This window comes from Nerophis ophidion, linkage group LG29, assembly GCF_033978795.1.
Source record: "Nerophis ophidion isolate RoL-2023_Sa linkage group LG29, RoL_Noph_v1.0, whole genome shotgun sequence".
NCBI classification, from domain to species: Eukaryota; Metazoa; Chordata; class Actinopteri; order Syngnathiformes; family Syngnathidae; genus Nerophis; species Nerophis ophidion.
Genome location: NC_084639.1, coordinates 17454881 through 17480127, shown reverse-complemented (window position 1 = coordinate 17480127; position 25247 = coordinate 17454881). Strand labels below are relative to the sequence as shown.

General features: G+C 38.5%; 1 protein-coding gene across 5 annotated transcripts in view; it reads left to right on the top strand.

Annotated features, from left to right (window-relative positions):
* shtn3 (shootin 3) overlaps positions 1 to 21314 on the top strand; it is a 37603-nt gene extending 16289 nt beyond the window's left edge. For 4 of the 5 annotated variants that reach the window (XM_061891725.1, XM_061891729.1, XM_061891728.1 and 1 more), the window contains 12 exons: positions 650 to 731; positions 820 to 914; positions 3916 to 4062; positions 4112 to 4265; positions 10260 to 10437; positions 12121 to 12191; positions 12267 to 12370; positions 13997 to 14011; positions 14134 to 14196; positions 14261 to 14387; positions 15378 to 15660; positions 18346 to 21314. In XM_061891725.1, coding sequence (XP_061747709.1) covers positions 650 to 731; positions 820 to 914; positions 3916 to 4062; positions 4112 to 4265; positions 10260 to 10437; positions 12121 to 12191; positions 12267 to 12370; positions 13997 to 14011; positions 14134 to 14196; positions 14261 to 14387; positions 15378 to 15660; positions 18346 to 18463 — 1437 coding nt within the window. In that variant the 3' untranslated portion in view covers positions 18464 to 21314. The remainder of the gene's footprint in view (positions 1 to 649; positions 732 to 819; positions 915 to 3915; positions 4063 to 4111; positions 4266 to 10259; positions 10438 to 12120; positions 12192 to 12266; positions 12371 to 13996; positions 14012 to 14133; positions 14197 to 14260; positions 14388 to 15377; positions 15661 to 18345) is intronic. The other variant, XM_061891726.1, reaches the window with a different exon arrangement.
* Positions 21315 to 25247: the final 3933 nt, after the last annotated feature.

Genomic DNA, 25247 nt, shown 5'->3' with positions numbered 1-25247 from the left:
GTGTACTTCAAAAATGAAGTAGTCAAGTGTGCCAGTCTAGTACTTCTTCAGTGTACTGTAGCCTTGTGCACTTCAAAGGTGAAGTAGTCAAGGGTGCCAGTCTTGTACTTCTTCAGTGTACTGTAACCTTTTGCACTTCAAAGGTGAAAGTAGTCAAGTGTTCCAGTCTTGTACTTCTTCAGTGTACTGTAACCTTGTGCACTTCAAAGATGAAGTAGTCAAGTGTGCCAGTCTTGTACTTCTTTAGTGTACTGTAACCTTGTGCACTTGAAAGGTGAACTAGTCAAGTGTGCCAGTCTTGTACTTCTTCAGTGTACTGTAACCTTTTGCACTTCAAAGGCGAAGTAGTCAAGTGTAACAGTCTTGTACTTCTTCAGTGTACTGTAACCTTGTGCACTTGAAAGGCGAAGTAGTCAAGTGTGCCAGTCTTGTACTTCTTCAGTGTAATGTAACCTTGTGCACTTCAAAGGGGAAGTAGTCAAGTGTACCAGTCTTGTACTTCTTCAGTGTACTGTAACCTTGTGCACTTGAAAGGTGTAGTAGTCAAGTGTGCCAGTCTTCTACTTCTTCACCAGCACAAAATAAAAGTAAATATGAGTAATATATTTTCATTCGATGAGCTAAAGTCGGCAATGTTTTTGTTGTTCAGACACAGCGAGATGAGAAGAGATTGAAGGAACTTGGTGACGCCGTAGAACAACAACGTCAAACCATCAAGAGGTTCCACAGAGGTACATCTACATGTGACAAAGTGGTACTGTACTGAGTGCACTGTACTGTACTGAGTGCACTGTGCTGTACTGTGTGTCCTCCACAAAGTGTCCCTGATGGCCACTGAGGAGTACGAGGGCATGAAGGAGCAGCTGGACTTGGAGCAGGACCTTCGAGTCCGAGCCGAGACGTACGCACACCAGGTGAGACACAACTGGACAGGAAGTAGTCAACTAATATTATACACACTGTACTTCATACAAAGTAAATATTATACACACTGTACTTCATACAAAATAAATATTATACACACTGTACTTCATACAATGTAAATATTATACACACTGTACTTTATACAAAGTAACTATTATTTACAAATTGTACTTTTTTACAAAGTAAATATTATTTTTATACTTCACATTTGAAAATGAAGATTACTCATGATTAATCTACATTTTAACATGATGCAAATGTTAAAATGTAGATTAACATTCGGCACACTTGAAGTAGTCAAATGTGCCGATTCTCATGATTAAATTCCATTTTAAAATATAGATTAATCATGACAATGATTAATGTACATTTTAAAATGTGATTAATCATGAGTAATCACATTTTAAAATGTAGATTCTCATGATTAATCAAATTTTCAAATGTAGATTAATCATGATTAATTACATTTTGAAATGTGGATTACTCATGATTAATCAAATTTTTTAATATGGATTAATCATGATAATGATTAATGTACATTTTAAAATGTAGGTTCTCATGATTAATTCAATTTTCAAATAGAGATTAATCATGATTAATCACATTTTCAAATGTAAATTCTGATGATTAATCATATTTTAAAATATAGATTAGTCCTGATAATGATTAATGTACATTTTAAAATGTGATTAATCGTGAGTAATCACATTTTACAATGTAGATTGTCATGATTAATCACATTTTCAATGTAGATTAATCATGATTAATTACATTTTAAAATGTAGATTACTCATGATTTATCACATTTTAAAACGTAGATTCTGATGATTAATCACATTTTTAAATATAGATTAATCATGAAAATGATTAATGTACATTTTAAAATGTAGATTCTCATGATTAATTCATTTTCAAATGTAGATTAATCATGATTAATCACATTTTCAAATGTAGATTCTGATGATTAATCACATTTTAAAATATAGATTAGTCATGATAATGATTAATGTACATTTTAAAATGTGATTAATCATGAGTAATCACATTTTAAAATGTAGATTATCATGATTAATCACATTTTCAAATGTAGATTAATCATGGCTAATCACATTTTAAATTGTAGATTACTCATGATTAATCACATTTTAAATTGTAGAATCTGATGATTAATCACATTTTCAAAATATAGATTGATCATAATAATGATTAATGTACATTTTAAAATGTAGATTCTCATGATTAATCTTATTTTCAAGTGTAGATTAATCATGATCAATCACATTTTAAAATGTAGATTACTCATTAATCACATTTTAAAATATAGATTCTGATGATTAATCACATTTTAAAATATAGATTAATCATTATCATGATTCATGTACATTTTAAAATGTGATTAATCATGAGTAATCACATTTTAAAATTAATATCCTCATGATTAATCACATTTTCATATGTAGATTAATCATGATTAATCACATTTTAAAATGTAGAATAATCATGATACTGATAAATGATTAATCTACATTTTTAAAATATGATTATCATGAGTAATCACAGTTCAAAATGTAGACTACTCATGATTAATCACAAGTAGTCACATTTTAAAATGTATATTCTCATGATTAATAAAATTTTCAAATGTAGATTAATCATGATTGATCAAATTTTAAAATGTAGATTACTCATGATTAATCACATTTTAAAATGTACATTCTGATGATTAATCACATTTTTAAATATAGATTAATCGTGATCATGATTCATGTACATTTTCAATTGTAGATTAATCATGATTAATCACATTTTAAAAATGTAGATTAATCATGATAATGATAAATGAGTAATCTACATTTTTTAAATATGATTATCATGTGTAATCACATTTCAAAATGTAGACTACTCATGATTAATCACATTTTTAAAATGTAGATTAATCATGATTAATCACAAGTTATTACTCGCTGGCGTGATTGAAACTAACTTAAAAAGAGCCCAATATTTCACTCAAATGCAGTTTTACTGTCAAACAGGAACATTTGTTGACATTTACGTGAAGGAGACAAACTGATTAATCGGCATACGTACACGATTAATGGATCATTCTTTATGATTAATCTGCATACTTACATGATTAATGGATCATTCTTTATGATTAATCTGCATACGTACATGATTAATGGATCATTCTTTATGATTAATCTGCATACGTACATGATTAATGGATCATTCTTTATGATTAATTGGCATACGTACACGATTAATGGATCATTCTTTATGATTAATCGTTATACGTACATGACTAATGGATCATTATTTATGATTAATCGGCATACGTACACAATTAATGGATCATTCTTTATGATTAATCTGCATACGTACATGATTAATGGATCATTCTTTATGATTAATCGGCATACGTACATGACTAATGGATCATAATTTATGATTAATCGGCATACGTACACGATTAATGGATCATTCTTTATGATTAATTGGCATACGTACATGACTAATGGATCATTATTTATGATTAATCTGCATACGTACATGACTAATGGATCATTCTTTATGATTAATCGGCATACGTACATGACTAATGGATCATTATTTATGATTAATCGGCATACGTACACGATTAATGGATCATTCTTTATGATTAATCTGCATACGTACAAGATTAATGGATCATTCTTTATGATTAATCTGCATACGTACACGATTAATGGATCATTCTTTATGATTAATCTGCATACGTACATGATTAATGGATAATTCTTTATGATTAATCGCATGAGGTGACATCCCGTCGACCTATTATTGCATCATCAGCGTGTCGTCGACCGCCGTGTTGTGATCGCCACGCGCTCTAACGACCGTGCGGCTCATTAACCGGACGACCCTCACATGCTGGCCGCTGACCGGAAAAGCAAAGAGGCCCGCGGGTCGGAGTCCGGGGCGTGACCACGTGTTCGCTGCGTCTCCCCGCAGATGTTGGTGAAGCAGAAGGAGGCCAGGCGCCAGAGCACGCTCCTCCTGCAGAGCGCCGAGCCCAGCGTGCAGCTGCTGGGCGCCCTGGAGGAGGTGGCCGCCATCACCAAGACCTTGGAGGAGCAGCGGCTCCAGCATCAGCAGACGGTGAGGAAGCCCCTCCCCCGCTCTTCCTGTCTGACGTACCTGCGCGCAGGTGCGGGACCTGCAGGCCCAGCTGGACGGCAGCGGCACGAAGAAGGAGGTGAAGGATCTGCAGAGACAGGTGGAGCTGCTGGAGGACGAGAAGAAGGACATGCAGCAGCGACTGGAGCAGGCGGAGAAGGACAAGCTGCACCTGCAGCACAAGCGTGCGTATGAGACACACCTTCATCTTCTCTGGGGGGGGGGGGGGGGGGGGGGGGGGGGGGGGTAGTCCTTGGACACGTTCCATCCTCAATCCATTCTCCATTCAAACCCAATAATTATCATCAAACTTTTTCTAAAGAGGTTATAGGTTAGAAAATGTTATTCTAGTTCATGGAGATGGCCTAAAAACTTATTTTTTTAAATATATTTTTACACACACACACAAAAAAAAAATATATATATATATATATTAGGTCAAGAATAAACACAGAGGCTGTATCATCCCTACAAGCCTGTTTCGCAGACCTTGTGCACTAACCTTATGCACTTCAAAAATCCAGTACTCAAGTGTGCCAGTCTTGTACTTCTTCAGTGTACTGTAGCCTTGTGCACTTCAAAGATGAAGTAGTCAAGTGTGCCGGTCTTCTACTCATTCAGTGTACTGTAGCCTTGTGCACTTCAAAGATGAAGTAGTCAAGTATGCCGGTCTTGTACTTATTCAGTGTACTGTAGCCTTGTGCACTTCAAAGATGAAGTAATCAAGTGTGCCGGTCTTGTACTTCTTCAGTATACTGTAGCCATGTGCACTTCAAAGGTGAAGTAGTCAAGTGTGCTAGTCGTACTTCTTCAGTGTGCTGTGACTTGTGCACTTCAAAGGTGAAGTAGTCAAGTGTGCCAGTCTTGTACTTATTCAGTGTACTGTAACCTTGTGCACTTCAAAGATTAAGTAGTCAAGTGTGCCAGTCTTGTACTTTTTCCCTTTTCAGTATACTGTAACGTTGTGCACTTCAAAGGTGAATCAATCAAGTGTGCGGGTCTTGTACTTCTTCAGTGTACTGTAACCTTGTGCACTTCAAAGATGAAGTAGTCAAGTGTGCCGGTCTTATACTTCTTCAGTCTACTGTAACCTTGTGCACTTCAAAGATGAAGTAGTCAAGTGTGCCGGTCTTGTACTTCTTCAGTCTACTGTAACCTTGTGCACTTCAAAGATGAAGTAGTCAAGTGTGCCAGTCTCGATGATTGTATCAATTTTTAAAATATATTAATCAATTTCAAATCAGGATGAATAAGAATTCCATTTGATTGGTTTTGTTTTATAATCTTTGTATGTACAGTCGTGGTCAAAAGTTTACGTACACTTAAAGAACATGATGTCATGGCTGTCTTGCCTTTCCAATCATTTCTACAGTTATTATTTTTTTGTGAAGTAGTGATTGGAGTACATACTTGTTGCTCACAAAAAATATTCATGAAGTTTTGGTTCTTTTATGAATTTATTATGGCTCTACTGAAAATGTGAGGGTCAAAAGTATACGTACAGCAATGTTAATATTTGCTTTCATGTCCCTTGGCAAGTTTACCTGCAAAAAGGCGCTTTTGGTAGCCATCCACAAGCTTCTGCTGGAATGTTTGACCACTCCGCTTGACAAAAATGGTGCAGTTCAGCTAGATTTGTTGATTTTTTTTGACACGGACTTGTTTCTTCAGCATTGTCCACACATTTAAGTCAGGACTTTGGGAAGGCCATCACATGGACAAAAATAAGACCTTCTGGAGGAAAGTTCTGTGGTCAGATGAAACAAAAATGGAGCTGTTTGGCCATAATACCCAGCAATATGTTTGGAGGAGAAAAGGTGAGGCCTTTAATCCCAGGGAACACCATCCCTACTGTCAAGCATGGTGGTGGTAGTATTATGCTCTGGGCCTGTTTCAGCTGCCAATGGAACTGGTGCTTTACAGAGAGTGAATGGGACAATGGAAAAGGAGGAATACCTCCAAATTGTTCAGGACAACCTACCTAAATCATCAGCCTGGAGGTTGGGTCTTGGGCACAGTTGGGTGTTCCAACAGGACAATGACTCCAAACACACCTCAAAAGTGGTAAAGGGATGGCTAAATCAGGTGAGAATGAAGGTTTTAGAATGGCCTTCCCAAAGTCCTGACTTAAAGGTGTGGACAATGCTGAAGAAACAAGTCCATGTCAGAAAAGCAACACATTTAGCTGAACTGCAGCAAGTTTGTGGTGAAACATGTAAGCAGAAGCTTGTGGATGGCTACCAAAAGTGCCTTATTGCAGGTAAACTTGCCAAGGAACATGTAAGCAAATATTAACATTGCTGTATGTATACTTTTTCAAAAGTATACATAATAAATTTACATAATAAATCCATAAAAGAAGCAAACTTCATGAATGTTTTTTATGACCAACAAGTATGTGCTATATATACCAAAAGATACATTCCAGTACACACAAAAATCTAAATATAAACTTCATCAAACCTTTTCTTACATTCCACTCTACTAAATCAATCAATCAATCAATCAATCAATGTTTACTTATACAGCCCTAAATCACTAGTGTCTCAAAGGGCTGCACAAACCACTACGACATCCTCTGTAGGCCCACATAAGGGCAAGGAAAACTCACACCCAGTGGGACGTCGGTGACAATGATGACTATGAGAACCTTGGAGAGGAGGAAAGCAATGGATGTCGAGCGGGTCTAACATGATACTGTGAAAGTTCAATCCATAATGGATCCAACACAGTCGCGAGAGTCCAGTCCAAAGCAGATCCAACACAGCAGCGAGAGTCCCGTTCACAGCGGAGCCAGCAGGAAACCATCCCAAGCGGAGGCGGATCAGTAGCGCAGAGATGTCTCCAGCGGATACACAGGCGAGCAGTACATGTCCACCGGATCGGACCGGACCCCCTCCACAAGGGAGAGTGGGACATAGGAGAAAAAGAAAAGAAACGGCAGATCAACTGGTCTAAAAAGGGAGTCTATAATGATACAAGTTGTATACCCACTGATATGGTATCATATCAATATTCCATCTAGCACTGTATTTCCTTGAATTGCCGCCGGGGCGCTAATTAATTTAAAACCTCTTCTCACTCGGGCACTTACCAAAGTTATGCAGTAAAAAATTGAGTGTGATGTAAGGCTACCATCATGAAAAGCTCATATAATTAAAAAAAACGTTATTATGGTCTTACCTTTACTTATAAATGAAGTCCATGCCAGCTCCTTCTGATCAAAAGCATCGAGTACTTGTTTATAGAAGTCTTCCTTATCTTTCTTCAGTTTTAAAAATCTCTCTGTCTCGATGGAGATCTTCCTTTATTACCTCCTGCTTCCATTGAAAATCCAGTTTAGAAAACTGTTTTATCAGTTAGCTCGGTTCCTCACGTGCGGGGGACGACAGAATTATCCTCGGACAACTCCCCCTCCCGTTCTGCTCCGTGGGTGATCTCTTTATCCCACCGCTTCCACCATGAAGTGTTACCGTATAAATAATACACTGGGTATTTAGGACTGGAACATGCTTTATTTCAGCCCGGTTGTTTAAGAGTAGTGGTGTTACATCCTAAAGGGTTCGTCGTGCAACCCCCCCCGCGTCATATCCGTTCCCAGCACATATCACGTCCTCGTTGTCACTTTTTCTTCAGCCGAGTAGTCGCAAGAAGGATCACTAGCGCCCTCTACCACCAGGAGGCGGGAGTCATTTAATGACTCATATTTGACACACGCAGCTACGGTATATTAATAAAACATAGCTGCTTACTGTTCTTTTTTAGCATATTCAATAGCTTGGACCTTAAATCCTACTGAATAGCTCTTAAATCTTCTTCCCTTTATGCGATTTCAAGTAATTGAAATTAACCTCCTTCATAACGGGGGAAGTGTCACTCGTGACGTGACGAGTTTATATAGTGAAGTGAAGTGAATTATATTTATACAGCGCTTTTTCTCTAATGACTCAAAGCACTTTACATAGTGAAACTCAATATCTAATTTTTACATTTAAACCAGTGTGGGTGGCACTGGGAGCAGGTGGATATAGTGTCTTGCCCAAGGACACAACGGCAGTGACTAGGATGGCAGAAGCGGGAATCGAACCTGCAACACTCAAGTTGCTGGCACGGCCGCTCAACCAACCGAGCTATACCGCCCGCATATATAAAAGGGAAGAAGGAGGTGGAGAGCCCGCAGCAGTGCACGAGGAGCGAAAACAAAACAGAGCAAGACGACGACGACAAGGGCGGCTGAAAAGCAACCGAGGAGCGAGCAGCAGAGAAGGAGCTGAAAAGCGACCGGATCTGAAGACAAGCTGTATTGAAAAATAAAGAGAGTCAAACCTGCTCGAAAGAAATGTCCTTCCTTGATGGTCCGTGGAACCCGCACGACTACAGCAAGCGACTGTCACAATCAAATAATATTATTTATCTCATTCGCGGAAGAGACGAAGGAAATGCCAGCAATTCGTCACACACACGTCAACCAATAAGAATTCGGCGGGGGAGGGTCATGGCAGAAGGGCATTGTGGGTCATGGGATGCTAACTGCTACATGATATATGCTACTGCCGTAGCTATTAAATTGGATAGTTTCCTCGTTGGCGGTAACTTATAAAAAATGAGAAGGGCTGAACAAAAATGGCACCGAAAAGGAAATCATGTAGTGCAGATTACAAGATGGACGTAGTGAAATATGCAGCAGAAAACGACGAGAGGAAGCGGCGCATACCTTTGGAGTTGGCAGAGTTGTTTAGAAGCCACATCCAGGAAGAAGATTTCATGGGATTTAATACTAAGCAGGGGCTAATTATTTTGTGAAACGAGTTTGACCCGGCAGTAATTCAAGGAAATACGGTATTCATTCTATGTTCTACACCATAGGTGTCAAACTCTGGCCCGCGGGCCAAATTTGGCCCACCGTGTAATTTAATTTGGCCCTTGAGGCAATATCAAATTAACATTAGAGCTGGCCCGCCGGTGTTATAACACCGCATTCACCGCTAATACTCATACTTACCAACCCTCCTGATTTTCCCGGGAAACTCTTGAATTTCAGTGCCCTTGCCGAAAATCACCCGGGGCAACCGTTCTCCCGAATTTCTCTCGATTTCCACCCAAACAACATCATTGGGGACGTGCCTTAAAGGCACTGCATTCAACGTCCTCTACAACCTGTCGTCCCGTCCGCTTTTTCTCGATACGGCCCAGTCACAAACTATATGCAGACTTTACACACAAACAAGTGAATGCAAGGCATACTTGGTCAACCGCCATACAGGTCACACTGAGGGTGGCCGTATAAACAACTTTAACACTGTTACAAATATGCGCCACACTGTGAACCCACACCAAACAAGAATGACAACCACATTTAGGGAGAAGATCCGCACCGTAACTCAACATAAACACAACAGAACAAATACCCAGAGGCCTTTGCTGCACTAACTCTTCCGGGATGCTACAATATTTGAAAATCAATTTCGCATGTCACTATAAAGTTATACAAGCCTTGCTGGTTCAATATTCAATGCAAAACTTGTTTGGGTCCCTATTAAAAGGTTCATTTGTTCAGTTTCAAATTTTGGCCCACTCTGTATTTGAGTTTGACACCCCTGTTCTACACAAAGTCAACACAATTCTTATTTTATCCTTGGAGAAAGTTTGTGTTCTATTTTCCAGTGTGCGTCTCCGTGCCCACGGGAGAATTTGAGGCTTTTATTTGTCCACTCAGGTGGACGAGAAGCTTGTGTTGACGTCCGCTAAGTGGGTCACATGACCAGACGGCAAAATGGCTGCGAGCTCTCACTCTGACATCGCGTGCAGCGTCTGAATAATTCAAGCGCAGGCCATGAAAAATTGATTTCAGGAGAATGGCGGAATGAGGAAATAAAAACGTGATTGTGAGATTTAACGTTATAATTTATGCTGTTATGATTTAGGTCATAATCAATCAAACTTGATTTATGAAGTGCTTTTCAATGCAACACAAAGTGCTGAACAGACTTAAAAATAATACCCCCCCTCCCCCATATGAAGACATGAATGCAAGGCTGAGTAGAGGTGAGTAAAGACTATGACAGTGAGGTCACCATGGTGGCCAATTATTGAAATGCTCTTCTTTATTAATGTAATAATGTCGTAATATTATGATGTTGTCATGTTGTCATATTTTGACATGTCCTCTCTCTTCACAGTCCACCAGCTGCAAAATGTCGCCGTGACGACCGACACGCCACCGACGCCACCTCCTCCCCCTCCTAGCCCGGCACCTGGCGTGGCCCCGCCCCCCGCGCCACTCCCCCAGCCGCCGCCCCCTCCTCCCCCGCCACCTCCCCCTCCTCCACCGCCCCCGTCGAGATGCAACCCTCTCAGGTGAGGAGCAGCCAACCCAATCATCACCATCATCATCATCATTATAACCATCATCATCATCAATATAATCATAATCATCATCATTATAATCATCATCATAATAACCATCATCATCATCAATATAATCATAATCATCATCATTATAACATCATCATCATCATCATCAATATAATCATAATCATCGTCATTATGATGATCATCATTATAACCATCATCATCATCGTTATGATCATCATCATTATGACCATCATCATCATTATTATAATCATAATCATCGTCATTATAATCATCATCATAATAACCATCATCATCATCAATATAATCATAATCATCATCATTATAACATCATCATCATCAATATAATCATAATCATCATCATTATGATCATCATCATTATAACCATCATCATCATCGTTATGATCATCATCATTATGACCATCATCATCATCATTATTATAATCATAATCATCGTCATTATAACCTACATCATTACAACCATCATCATCATCAATATTATCATGATCATCGTCATTATAACCTACATCATTACAACCATCATCATCATCAATATTATCATGATCATCGTCATTATAACCATCATTATTATAACCATCATCATCATCAATATAATCATAATCATCGTCATTATGATCATCATCATTATGACCATCATCATCATCATTATTATTATCATAATCATTGTCATTATAACCTATATCATTATAACCATCATCATCATCATCAATATTATCATAATCATCGTCATTATAACCATCATCATCATCATTATTGTCATAATCATAATCGTCATTATAATCATCGTCATTATAACCATCATCATCAATATCATAATCATCATCATTGTAATCATCATCATAATAACCATCATCATCATCATGATAATCATCATTATAACCATCATCATCATCAATGTAATCATAATCATCGTCATTATAATCATTGTTATAACCATCATCATCATCATTATAATCATAATCATCATTATAAACATGATGATCATCATAATCATTGTGAGGATGATGATTATCATCACATTCATCATAATTCTAATCATCATATTTATAATCATCATCATCATAATTATAATCATTATCATCAATATCATCATAATCATCATCATAATTGTAATCATCATGTTTATAATCATCATCATAATTATAATCATTAACATCAATATCATCACAATCATCATCGCAATCATTATCATCAATATCTTCATAATCATCATAGTTCTAATATTCACATTTGTACTCATCATCATCATAATTATAATCATTATCATCAATATCATCATAATCATCATCATAATCATATTTATAATCATCATCATAATTATAATCATCAATATAATCATCATCATTATAATCATTATCTTCATTGTAATCATCATCATAATCATCATTAAAATTATCATCATTATAATCATCATCATCACTATATCATCATCATAATCACCATCATTATAATCATCATCATCATCATTATAATCATCATTCATCATAATTTTAATCATCATCCTCATCCTCGCCTTCATCATCATCATCATCATGGTCCATATTCCATCCCCCTTCACTCTCCAGGCTCTCATGTTGTGTTTAAGTTGAAAGTTGGCGCCCCCTAGCGGCCGCCAGAAGGTAATCAAACAGGTGTTCATGTCCTCAGTTCTCTCATCGCCATCATGAGGAAGACGTCCAAAGGTTCCAAAGCATCTTTGAAGGCGGAGCAGCCGCCAGGTAACGCCCCCTTTTTCTGTCCTCGCCATGGTGACCGTGGACGTGTGGCGCGGTGTTCATTTGTGCTGTCGCCAGCGTCGGAGGGCGCCGAGGAGGTGAAGGTGAAGGCCGTCAACGAGATGATGGAGCGCATCAAGCACGGCGTGGTCCTGCGGCCCGTCAAGACTCAGGAAAGCAAGGTGAGCCACGCCCATCTACTTCCTGTCCAGCGTTACCACAAGCCTCTCATCTCTGACCTCATTTTGTTCCCACAAATTCCGCCTCCACGGCCTACAAACTCCGCCTCCACGTCCTACAAACTCTGCATCCATATCCTACAAATTCCGCCTCCACGGCCTACAAACTCTGCCTCCATGTCATACAAACTCCGCCTCCATGTCCTACAAACTCTGCATCCATGTCCTACAAATTCCGCCTCCACGGCCTACAAACTCCACCTCAACACCCTAAAAACTCCACCTCCATGTCCTACAAACTCCACCTTCATGACCTACAAACTCCGCCTTAATATCCTACAAACTCCACCTTCATGTCCTACAAACTACGCCTCCCTGTCCTGCAAACTCTGCCTCCATATCCTACAAATTCCGCCTCCACGGCATACAAACTCTGCCTCCCTGTCCTGCAAACTATGCCTCCATGGCCTACAAAACTCCGCCCCCATATCACACAAACACTCTGCCTCCTTGTCCTGAAAACTCCACCTCCATGGCCTTCAAACGCCACCTTCATATCCTACAAACTCCGCTCTCATATCCTGCAAACTCCACCTTCATGTCCTACACACTCCATGCCCTACGAACACTGCCTCCCTGTTCTGCAAACTCCGCCTCCATGGTCTACAAAACTCTGCCTCCATATCACACACACACTCTGCCTCCTTGTCCTGAAAACTCCACCTCCATGGCCTTCAAACGCCATATCCTGCAAACTCCACCTTCATGTCCTACACACTCCATGCCCTACGAACACTGCCTCCCTGTTCTGAAAACTCCGCCTCCATTTCATACAAACTCTGCCTCCATGGCCTACAAACGCCACTTTCATGTCCTACAAACTCCACCTTCATATCTTACAAACTCCGCCTTCATATTCTACAAACTCCGCCTCCATGACCTGCAAACCCTGTCTCCCTGTCCTGCAAACTCCGCCTCCATATCTTACAAACTCCACCTTCATGGCCTACAAACTCCGCCTCCATATCATACATTCTCCGCCTCCATATCCTGCAAACTCTGCCACCATGGCCTTCAAACTCCGCCTTAATATCTTACAAACTCCGCCTCCATATCCTACAAACTCTGCCTCCATGGCCTACAAACGCCACTTCCATGTCCTACAAACTCCACCTTCATATCTTACAAACTCCGCCTTTATATTCTACAAACTCCGCCTCCATGACCTGCAAACCCTGCCCCCCTGTCCTGCAAACTCTGCCTCCATGGCCTACAAACTCCGCCTCCAAATCCTAAAAACTCCCCCTACCTGGCCTACAAACTCCGCCTTAATATCTTACAAACTCCGCCTTCATACCCTACAAACTCTGTCTCCATGGTCTACAAACACCACTTCCATTTCCTACAAACTCCGCCTTCATATCTTACAAACCCCGCCTTTATATTCTACAAACTCCGCATCCATGGCCTACAAACTCCGCCTCCATATCCTAAAAACTCCGCCATCATGGCCTACAAACTCCGCCTCCATATCCTGCAAACTCCGCCTCCATATCCTACAAACTCTGCTTCCATGGCCTACAAACTCCGCCTCCATGGCTTCCAAACTCCACCCTGATGGCGCCACAGAGAGTTGCAGTCAAAGTGAGTACACTGATGAGCCATGTACTTAGATATTTTTACATGTATATATATATGTGTATATGTACAATAAAGTACTTTAATATTGGAAAAGTACTTTGTTACCATCACAACTTTCTCCCCAGCAACCTGCAGCCAGCGAGGACAAAGTTCAGGAGAGCGCCATGGAGGAGCTGAAAGGCATCCTGGTAAAACACCAACCCCCCCCCAGTTGTTGTAGGAATCCAACCAGCAACCATGTTTGACCCTCAGGAGACGGTGAAGAGGAGTCCAAGTCGAGGCTCACAGGAGGCGGCGCCCTCGCCAACGGGGAAGAAGGACAGCGAGCTGGAAGTCATCCTCAGACGCCGCCGCAACAAAGCAGGAGGGAGCGCTTGTGGTAAATATCACGTGAAATACTAGTATCATCACAATAGAACTAGTACCACCACACTAGTACTAGTACCACCACAATAGTACTAGTACCACCACACTAGTACTAGTACCATCACAATAGTACTAGTACCACCACAATAGTACTAGTACCACCACAATAGTACTAGTACCACCACAATAGTACTAGTACCACCACAATAGTACTAGTACCATCACAATAGTACTAGTACCACCACAATAGTACTAGTACCATCACAATAGTACTAGTACCACCACAATAGTACTAGTACCATCACAATAGTACTAGTACCACCACAATAGTACTAGTACCACCACAGCAGTATTAGTAGTATGAAATGTCAGTAATAGTACTTCACAGCAGTACTGATACCACCACAGCAGTATTAGTAGTATAAAATGTCAGTAATAGTACTTCACAGCAGTACTGATACCACCGCAGCAGTATAAAATGTCAGTAATAGTACTTCACAGCAGTACTGATACCACCACAGCAGTATTAATAGTATAACATGTCAGTAATAGTACTTCCCAGCAGTACTAATACCACCACAGTAGTATTAGTAGTCTAAAATGTCAGTAATAGTACTTCCCAGCAGTACTGATACCACCACAGCAGTATTAGTTGTATAAAATGTCAGTAATAGTACTTCACAGCAGTACTAATACCACCACAGCAGTATTGGTAGTATAAAATGTCAGTAATAGTACTTCACAGCAGGACTAATACCACCACAGCAGTATTAGTAGTATAACATGTCAGTAATAGTACTTCTCAGCAGTACCAATAGTACACGGGTGGCGTGAGTTCCCAGAATGCATCAGTGAGGTCCTGCTGGTGCTTTCATTGATTGATTGATGTTTCCGTTCCAAAAGCCGCGTGATCGATCGCTCCGCTTCTGTTCCGTTCAAGTATTGCATCACCCAGCTCTCGGCTGATTGGACACTGAACTCGAAGTCTTTTCTCTCCGGGCAGACGAGCGTGACGACGGTCAAGTGAGTCACGTGTGGTCATGTGACAGCTTGAGCGGGCGGCGCACCAGCAGCGACTCGGGCAAGGATCCGGACGGGTCCACCACACCATCCAACACCCGGCCGGACTCCGAGAGGCGGGGGTCGGGGCCGGGACCCCTGGTGGCCAGGAGGAGGAGCTCCGACAAGGAGACCCGCGTGGTGTCCTGGCAGGAGAGGAGGTCCGCGTGCTCCGGGTCTGACAAAGACTTCATGGACTCGCCGCTCGGGAACGGCTGTGACCTCAGGTGCACCACCACAGCCTGTCAATCATTAACATGATTACTTGCTTACATTACTGACCTGATTATTAATAATTACTTGTTTACATCATTAACCTGATTATTATTAATTGTTTGCTTACATTATTAATGTAATTAATATTAATTATATGGTGACATCATTAGCGTGATTATTATTAATTGTTTGGTTACATTATTAACGTCATTAATATTAATTATTTGGTTACATCATTAGCGTGATTATTATTAATTGTTTGGTTACATTATTAACGTCATTAATATTAATTATTTGGTTACATCATTAGCGTGATTATCGTTAATTGTTTGGTAACAGCATTAACAACATTATTATTTATTATTCGGTTACATCATTAACATGATTATTATTAATTATTTGGTTACATCATTAACATGATTATTATTAATTATTTGGTTACATCATTAACATGGTTACATCATTTCCGTGATTATTTATTACTTACTGGGTTACATCTTTAACGTGATTATTATTAATTATTTGGTTACATCATTAACATGGTTACATCATTTACGGGATTTATTTACTACTTACTTAGTTACATCATTAACGTGATTATTATTAATGATTTGGTTACATCATTAACGTGATTATTATTACTTACTTGGTAACATCATTAACATGATTATTATTAATTATTTGGTCCCATCATTAACAAGATTATTATTAATTATTTGGTTACATCATTAACATGGTTACATCATTTACGTGATTTATTTATTACTTACTTGGTTACATTATTAACATGATTATTATTAATTATTTGGTCCCATCATTAACAAGATTATTATTAATTATTTGGTTACATCATTAACATGGTTACATCATTTACGTGATTATTTATTACTTACTGGGTTACATCTTTAACGTGATTATTATTAATTATTTGGTTACATCATTAACGTGATTATTATTATTTGGTAACATCATTAATGTGATTATTAATAATTATTGGGTTACATCAGTAACCTGATCCAAATAATTAATCAGGTCACTGATGTAACCCAATAATTATTAATAATCACGTTAATGTTACATCAGTAACCTGATTAATTATTTGGTTACATCATTAACCTGATCTGCGATGAGGTGGCGACTTGTCCAGGGTGTACGCCGCATTCCACCCGATTGTAGCTGAGATAGGCACCAGCGCCCCCCGTGACCCCAAAGGGAATAAGCTGTAGAAATGGATGGATGGCATTAACCTGATTAATGATTAGTTGTTTGGTAACATTATTAACGTGATTATTATTAATTATTTGGTTACATCATTAACGCGATTATTATTAATTATTTGGTTACATCATTAACGCGATTATCAATTATTTGGTTTCATCATTAGCTAGATTAATTACTTGGTTACGTCATTAATGTGATTATTCATTACTTACTTGGTAACATCATTAAAGTGATTATTATTAATTATTTGGTTACATTATTAATGTGTTTATTATTAATTATTAACGTTATTATTATTAATTACTTGGTTACATCATTAATGTGATTATAATTATTATTTGGTTACGTCATTAATTTGATTAATGATAAACGTATTTGGTTACATCAATAACGTGATTATTAATGATTTTGTTACATTATTAACGTGATTATTGTTATTAATTATTTTTGTTACATTATTAACGTGATTAATATTAATTATTTGGTTCCATTATTAATGTAATTATTATTCATTATCTTGTTACATCATTACATGATTAATAAAAACTTACATCATTAACGTGATTAATCATTACTTACTTGGTTACATCATTAACATGATTAATCATCACTTACTTGATTACATCATTAATGTGATTAATCAATACCTGGTTTAATCATTAATATGATTATTCATTACTTACTTGGTTACATCATTATCGTGATTAATCATGACTGAGTTTGGTCACATCATTATTGTGATTATTATTAATTACTTGGTTACATCATTAACATGATTAATCATGACTGAGTTTGGTCAGATCATTAATGTGATTATTATTAATTACTTGGTTAAATCATTAACGTGATTCATGATTAATTATTTGGTTACATCATTAACGTGATTTATTATTTGGTTACATCATTAACGTGTATAATTATTAATCATTTGGTTACATCATCAACATGATTAAGCATTAATTAGTTCCAACATTAACGTGATTAATCAATACTTACTTGGTTACATCATTAACATGATTCATCATGACTGGGTTACATCATTAAAATTATTCATAATTACTAGGTTACATCATTAACTGGTTGCATCATTAACATGATTCATCATTACTAGGTTACATCATTAACATGTATCATCATTAACTGGTTGCATCATTAACATGATTCATAATTACTAGGTTACATCATTAACATGATTAATCATTACTAGGTTACATCATTAACATGATTCATCATGACTAGGTTACATCATTAACAGGATTCATCATTACTTGGTTACATCATTAAAATGATTCATAATTACTAGGTTACATCATTAACATGATTCATCATTACTTGGTTACATCATTGACATGATTCATCATTACCTGGTTGCATCATTGACATGATTAATCAATACCTCATTGGTTCCATCATCGCTGTGATTAATCAACACCTAATTGGTGACATAATTGATTGTCCTTGGCTCCACTCCGCAGCGTCGGCGAGGACAACGGCGCCACAAAGACGCCCGTCCGCTCCAACGGCGTCCACAACGACAAGGAGCAGGGAGATGACGTCACGGTTGGCGACAGCAACAGCGAGGTCGGGCTGTGAGTGTGGGCGTGGTCAATATGACATCACAAACCATGCACACACACACACACACACACACACAACAATAATAACACATTTTTAAACAGAAAAAGTCACTGACATGTGACGCCCTGCTGGATGCTGTACTCATCTTCCAGAACAATCAGGGTCTGGTTTTTAAATGAAAAGCAACACAATGCTGCCACCTGCTGGCCTTTGGAAATAATGCAGCTTTAAAAGAGGCTGTCCCTAAAGTCTGGACATACATTTGGTGACCAACTGACCATTCCATTCTGGACTCAAATCCATTATCTGGCATAACAATTACAATGAAAATGTTTTTTGAAACAGGTTACAAGTTAGAAAAGCTGTTTTAGGTTGCATACAGATGGCCTACAGATGTATTTTAAAATTGCTTATTTAAATTATTTTTTTTTAAAGTCATTTTTTAAAATTTTATTATTATTATTCATTTTTTATTGATCTGAAAAAACTTATAGATAACAAACGCGATTCGGATGGAGATGGATTTTCCGAGTACTCCTAGTTTACATTATGCAATGTTTAATGAATAAATTCATAATTAATCTGTGTATAAATTGAATAACTATTTATAAAATAATAACAAATATATCACATGTGAAAAAAAAATACAAAATCCATATGATAATTGGCTAACACCTTAGTATGTGGAACATATTCACCATTAATTAGTTTGTTATTAAAAATGTATTTTAAAAATTGCTTTTTGGAAAAAAAAAGAGAAAAAAATATTCTTTTTTTTTTTTAATGTTTATTTTTTTATTGATTTAAAAAAATTATAAATAACAAACGCAATTCGTAAGTGGGTGGATTTTCTAGCATTTCTAATATACATGATACGATGTTTAATTAATAAATTCATAATTAATCCGTGTATAAATTGAATAACTATTTATAAAATAATAACAAATATATCACTTGTGAAAAAAAAACAAAATCCATATGATAATTGGCTAACACCTTAGTATGGGGAACATATTCTCCATTAATTAGTTTCTTATTTAAAATGTATTTTAAAAATTACTTATTTAGAAAAAAAAATCCTCTTTTTTTTAAATTGATTTAAAAAAATGTATAAATAACAAACACGATTCGAATGTGGATGGATTTTCTGAGCTCTCCTAATATACATCATACAATGTTTAATTAATGAATTCATAATTAATCCGTGAATAAATTGAATAACTATTTATAACATAACAACAAACACAACGCATGTGAAAAAAAAAAAAAAATCCATATGATAATTGGCTAACACCTTAGTATGGGGAACATATTCACCATTAATTAGTTTCTTATTTAAAATGTATTTAAAAAATTGCTTATTTCGAAAAAAAAATCCTCTTTTTAAATTTTTTTTTTTTTTTATTGATTTAAAAAAAATTATAAATACCAAACACGATTCGAATGTGGATGGATTTTCAGAGCACTCCTAATATACATTATACAATGTTTAATTAATTAATTCATAATTAATCCGTGAATAAATTGAATAACTATTTATAAAATAATAAATACATCACATGTGAAAAAAATACAAAATCCATATGATAATTGGCTAACACCTTACTTAGTATGTGGATCATATTCACCATTAATTAGTTTCTTATTAAAGTAACAAAGACTTAATTTAGAGTTATTTGGACACGAGGGGAACATTCAAGGGTTCCTAATAAGTAATAATTCTGAGGGTATTGAGGGAAGACTCTTATTGCTTATGTAATAGAATAAGGCATCAATAAGTACTTAATAATAACTAATTAAGAGCCAGTATGTTACTAATTTGCATGTTAATAAGCAACTCAGTGGTCTAGTGGTTAGAGTGTCCGCCCTGAGGGCGGTAGGTTGTGAGTTCAAACCCCAAAGACTATAAAAATGGGAGCCATTACCTCCCTGCTTGGCACTCAGCATCAAGGCTTGGAATTGGGGGTTAAATCCCCAAAAATGATTCCCAAGCGCGGCCACCGCTGCTCCTCACTGCTCCCCTCACCTCCTCGTGGGTGATCAAGTGTCACGACTTGGACCTGGGCGTTGTTTGTTTTTCCGAGGCAAAGGAAAGTTGGCGCGAGCAAGGCGTGAATGTAAGTACATATTTATTTCTTACACTAACAAACTGCAAACAAAAGGCGCGGTACAAAAACTTGGCTGTGTAAACAAAATTCGCACCAAGGCAAAACTATTAAACATCAAACAAAAACTTGCACCGTGGCATGAATAACGAGAAAACTTACTTTGGAACAGAACGAGAACGGGACCTGGATCATTGGCATGGATTACAAGGTACATAACAAGTGATGGAAGGTTGCCAAGATGAAGAACAGAAACAGACAGCTTAAATAGCAGTGACATAATCAGTGAAAACAGGTGCCGGACATGACAGGTGAAAACTTATGAGTTGTTATGGTAACAAAAAAAACAGGAAGTGCAAAAACAGGAACTGAGTATCCATAAAACCAAATATAATCCCACAGACATGACATCAAGAGTGATGGATCAAATGCAGGGAATAATTTTGCCACACCTAATGTGTGTGTGACATTCATTAGCACTTTAACCTAACCAATTAATGGTGAATATGCGGTCCCCAATACTAAAGTGTTACCCATCCATCCATCTATTTTCTACCGCTTATTCCCTTTCGGGGTCGCGGGGGGCGCTGGCGCCTATCTCAGCTACAATCGGGCGGAAGGCGGGGTACACCCTGGACAAGTCGCCACCTCATCGCAGGGCCAACACAGATAGACAGACAACATTCACACTCACATTCACACACTAGGGCCAATTTAGTGTTGTCAATCAACCTATCCCCAGGTGCATGTCTTTGGAAGTGGGAGGAAGCCGGAGTACCCGGAGGGAACCCACGCATTCACGGGGAGAACATGCAAACTCCACACAGAAAGATCCCGAGCCTGGATTTGAACCCAGGACTGCAGGACCTTCGTATTGTGAGGCAGACGCACTAACCCCTCTGCCACCGTGAAGCCTAAAGTGTTACCGATAATTGAAATAAAATTAAATAAATAAAAAAAAGAAAATGATGTTATATTTTTCAAATAAGTGATCCCAGGGAAGTCTGGGCTTCTATGCTTAGGCTGCAGCCTCCGCGACCCCACCTCGAATAAGCGGGGGAAAAATGGAAAAAATTCATGATAATTATTACTTTTTATGATTGCCAAATTTCAACATTCTTTGTGCGTCCAGACTTTCCTGACACCCTGTCGTTATATTCGTCATTTCCGTCCAACCGACACGCGTCTTATTATGCAACAAGTCCACCGTGGCTGAAAGACTGCACCTGTAGGTCACCTCAAAAAGTAACCCGGATGTTGAAGACACTTCCTGCCACAGTGTGACAGAGTTGCTGACTCTGGATGTGGAATGCCGATCGCATACTTTGGGACTAATGATGATCCAGAAACATATATTATTGGGGTCAGAGAGTCAGGCGCAAAGCGGATTTCAGGCACTCTTTAAAGGCCGAATGAAACCCACTACTAGCCTGATAGCTTATATATCAATGATGAAATATTAACATTGCAACACATGCCAAATTGCAATTTTAAATTTCCCGCGGAATTATCATGCTAAAATGTCGCGGTATGATGACACGTGCGTGTGAGGTCACGCATTGTAGAGGACATTTTGTTCCAGCACCGTTCCCAGCTATAAGTCGTCTCTTTTCATCTCATAATTCCACAGTATTCTGGACATCTGTGTTGCTGAATCTTTTGCAATTTGTTCATTGAATAATGGAGACGTCAAAGAAGAAAGCCGCAGGTGGGAAGCGGTGGGAAGCGGCCGCCTTTAGCAACACAAACACAGCCGGTGTTTCCTTGTTTACATTCCCAAAGGTGAAGCTTTACTATGGAACAGAGCGGTCAAGCGAACACGGTTGGATTGGACCACACACACAAAGTACAGTGTTTTATGCAGCGATTATTTCGAGAGATTGTGTTTCAATGAGGGTAATAGTGGGTTTCAGAAGGCCTTTAAACATGGTCTATGTCGCCCTCTAGTGGTGGAATAGGATGACTACAGCGTAACAGGAAGTATGTCGCCATTAAAAGAACGAATTGCAAACAAACACTTGGCGAAGGCAACATCAATAACACTAACATTTAGTCAGGAACGCACACGCTGTTGTTTACACTCTCAGCCGACATTACGCGGGAAAGACGACAAACAGGAAATGACGCCCCAGACCCGATCGCCAAAATAAGAGCACAGGAAACCACCTCTTAAACCTGCGTCAACTGACACACGATGACAATAATGCTAACTATGCTAAATTAACAAACTGCAAATAATATTAATAAGCGTTGTTACTCTTATTGTTCGTGTTGGCCGGCATTGGATGGCGTTCCTAATTTTGTGGGGCGGTATAGCTCGGTTGGTAGAGCGGCCATGGCAGCAACTTGAGGGTTGCAGGTTCGATTCCCGCTTCCGCCATCCTAGTCACTGCCGTTGTGTCCTTGGGCAAGACACTTGACCCACCTGCTCCCAGTGCCACCCACACTGGTTTAAATGTAACTTAGATATTGGGTGTCACTATGTAAAGCGCTTTGAGTCACTAGAGAAAAGCGCTATATAAAATATAAGGAAAAAGGTGGCTCGCTTTCTAGGAATTTAACTTCTCGCTCCTCGTTGGTGCTTCTAAAGTCTGTCTGAAGCCCGAGTCCCTCTTGTGGCGCACACTCAGTCAATCAATCAAAGTTTACTCACATAGCCCTAAATCACGATCGTCTCAAAGGGCTGCACCAGCCACAACGGCTCAGATCCCACATCACGGCAAGGAAAAACTCAAACCGATGGGATGACAATGAGAAACCTCGGAGAGGACCGCAGATGTGGGGACCCTCACCCTGGGCGACCGATGCGAGAGTCCAATCCATAGTGCCATCCATCCATCCATTTTCTTCCGGGTCACGGGGGCAGCAGCCTAAGCAGACAAGCCCAGGTTCCCTCTCTCCAGCCACTTGGTCCAGCTCCTCCCAGGGGATCCCAAGGCGTTCCCAGGCCAGTCTACCCAACTCCGAGGTGCTTGAACTCCTCCACTTGGGGCGAGATCTCCTCCCAGTCCATAGTGGATCTAGTTAATAGTGTGAGAGTCCAGTCCATGATTTGAACAGGCAGCGCCTCATCTGTGGTCACCGAATAACCTCTCCACGCAGGAGTTGGTGGGCGGAGCAGAAAAGTGACGGCAGATCAACTGGTCTAAAAGTATTTAAAGGACTGATGTCTTCCACACGTCCGGACGGGACAAGCTGACTTTTTCCGAGTGATTTGATGCAAGACGGAGAAGAGGAAGAAACGCCATGGACGGCCTGGTATGCAGACACCCGAGCCTTCCTGCACACTGACGTGGCGTGTCTGGGACGGAGCGCGTGTGCACGCTTTTTTTTTTTTGTAATATGAATTTTCATGTAAGCCGCACTTGAAATAAATTGCACTGCAAACCACAAAGTGTAGTGTTTCTTTTTGAAACAAATAAATAGTATAGTCAGGAGAAATTTATGAGAATAAACCAGATTTCCTGAAGGAATGAAAGTCCACTTTGTGGATGCCGTAAGTTTTTGCTGTTTTCCAGCATTCTGATTCTGTCTACTTTGTAGCCAGTTGAGTTTTACTTTCTTTTTATACAGTGATTGTCTTTTCCTTTCCATTTTGATCATTTTTGGTTTAAGCTTTACACACCTTTTTACTTCAATCAATCAATCAATCAATGTTTATTTATATAGCCCTAAATCACCAGTGTCTCAAAGGGCTGCACAAACCTGTTTTGTTGGTGTTTTCCTGGAGCAGTTTCAGGTCTTCCTTTAAACAAAATTTCCCGCACCTGCTTTGTGTTAGCAAGCCAGGCTATTTACGTTTTTGCTATCCTGCTTTGTGTGGACATTGTTGATTGTCATGTCATATACAGTACAGATGTACTTTGTGGACGCCGTAAGTTTTTGCTGTCATACAGCATTCTGTTTCTGTTTACTTTGTAGCCAATTCAGTTTCACTTCTGTTTTGCATAGATATTGCTTTTTCTTTTCCCTTTAAGCATTACATACCTTTTTATCCGCATGTATATATGTATACAGATATATATATATGTATATATATGTATATATGTGTATATATGTATATATATGTATATACATATGTATGTGTATGTATATGCATATATGTATTTATGTATGTATATGTATATATATATATATACATATATGTGTATAAATATATGTATGTATATACATATATATGTGTGTGTATGTATGTACACATATGTGTACATATGTATATATATGTGTGTGTGTGTGTGTGTATGTATAGGTGATTTTAATTAATATATTGCCATAAAATTGGATGTTGTGCTGTTTTCCTTTTATGGATTCTTATTTTTCCAGATTAACACAAAAATGGTTCATTTTGATCCAAATTGCAAACATTTGTAGTTATCCGTGTGATGACAAATTGAACCGGAAGCAGTTTTTTAGGTCCGTGTACCCTCCGTTCATTCTATTTCCAATTCTTAAATGCACATCAAAAAACTAATATCGGACCATTTTTTCTATTTTCATTTCAGAAACAAAAGTTGGACAACTATTTCATGACACTTTTTTAAAACGACAATATGACTCCTGCTGAACAAAGATGTTAGCGTTAGGGTAAAAACACGCTAAACGCAAGGGAAAAGCTAAAATACTGCTTCCGGTTCAATTTGTCATCACACAGATAACAACACATTTTTGCATTTTGGATGAACATAATCGATTTT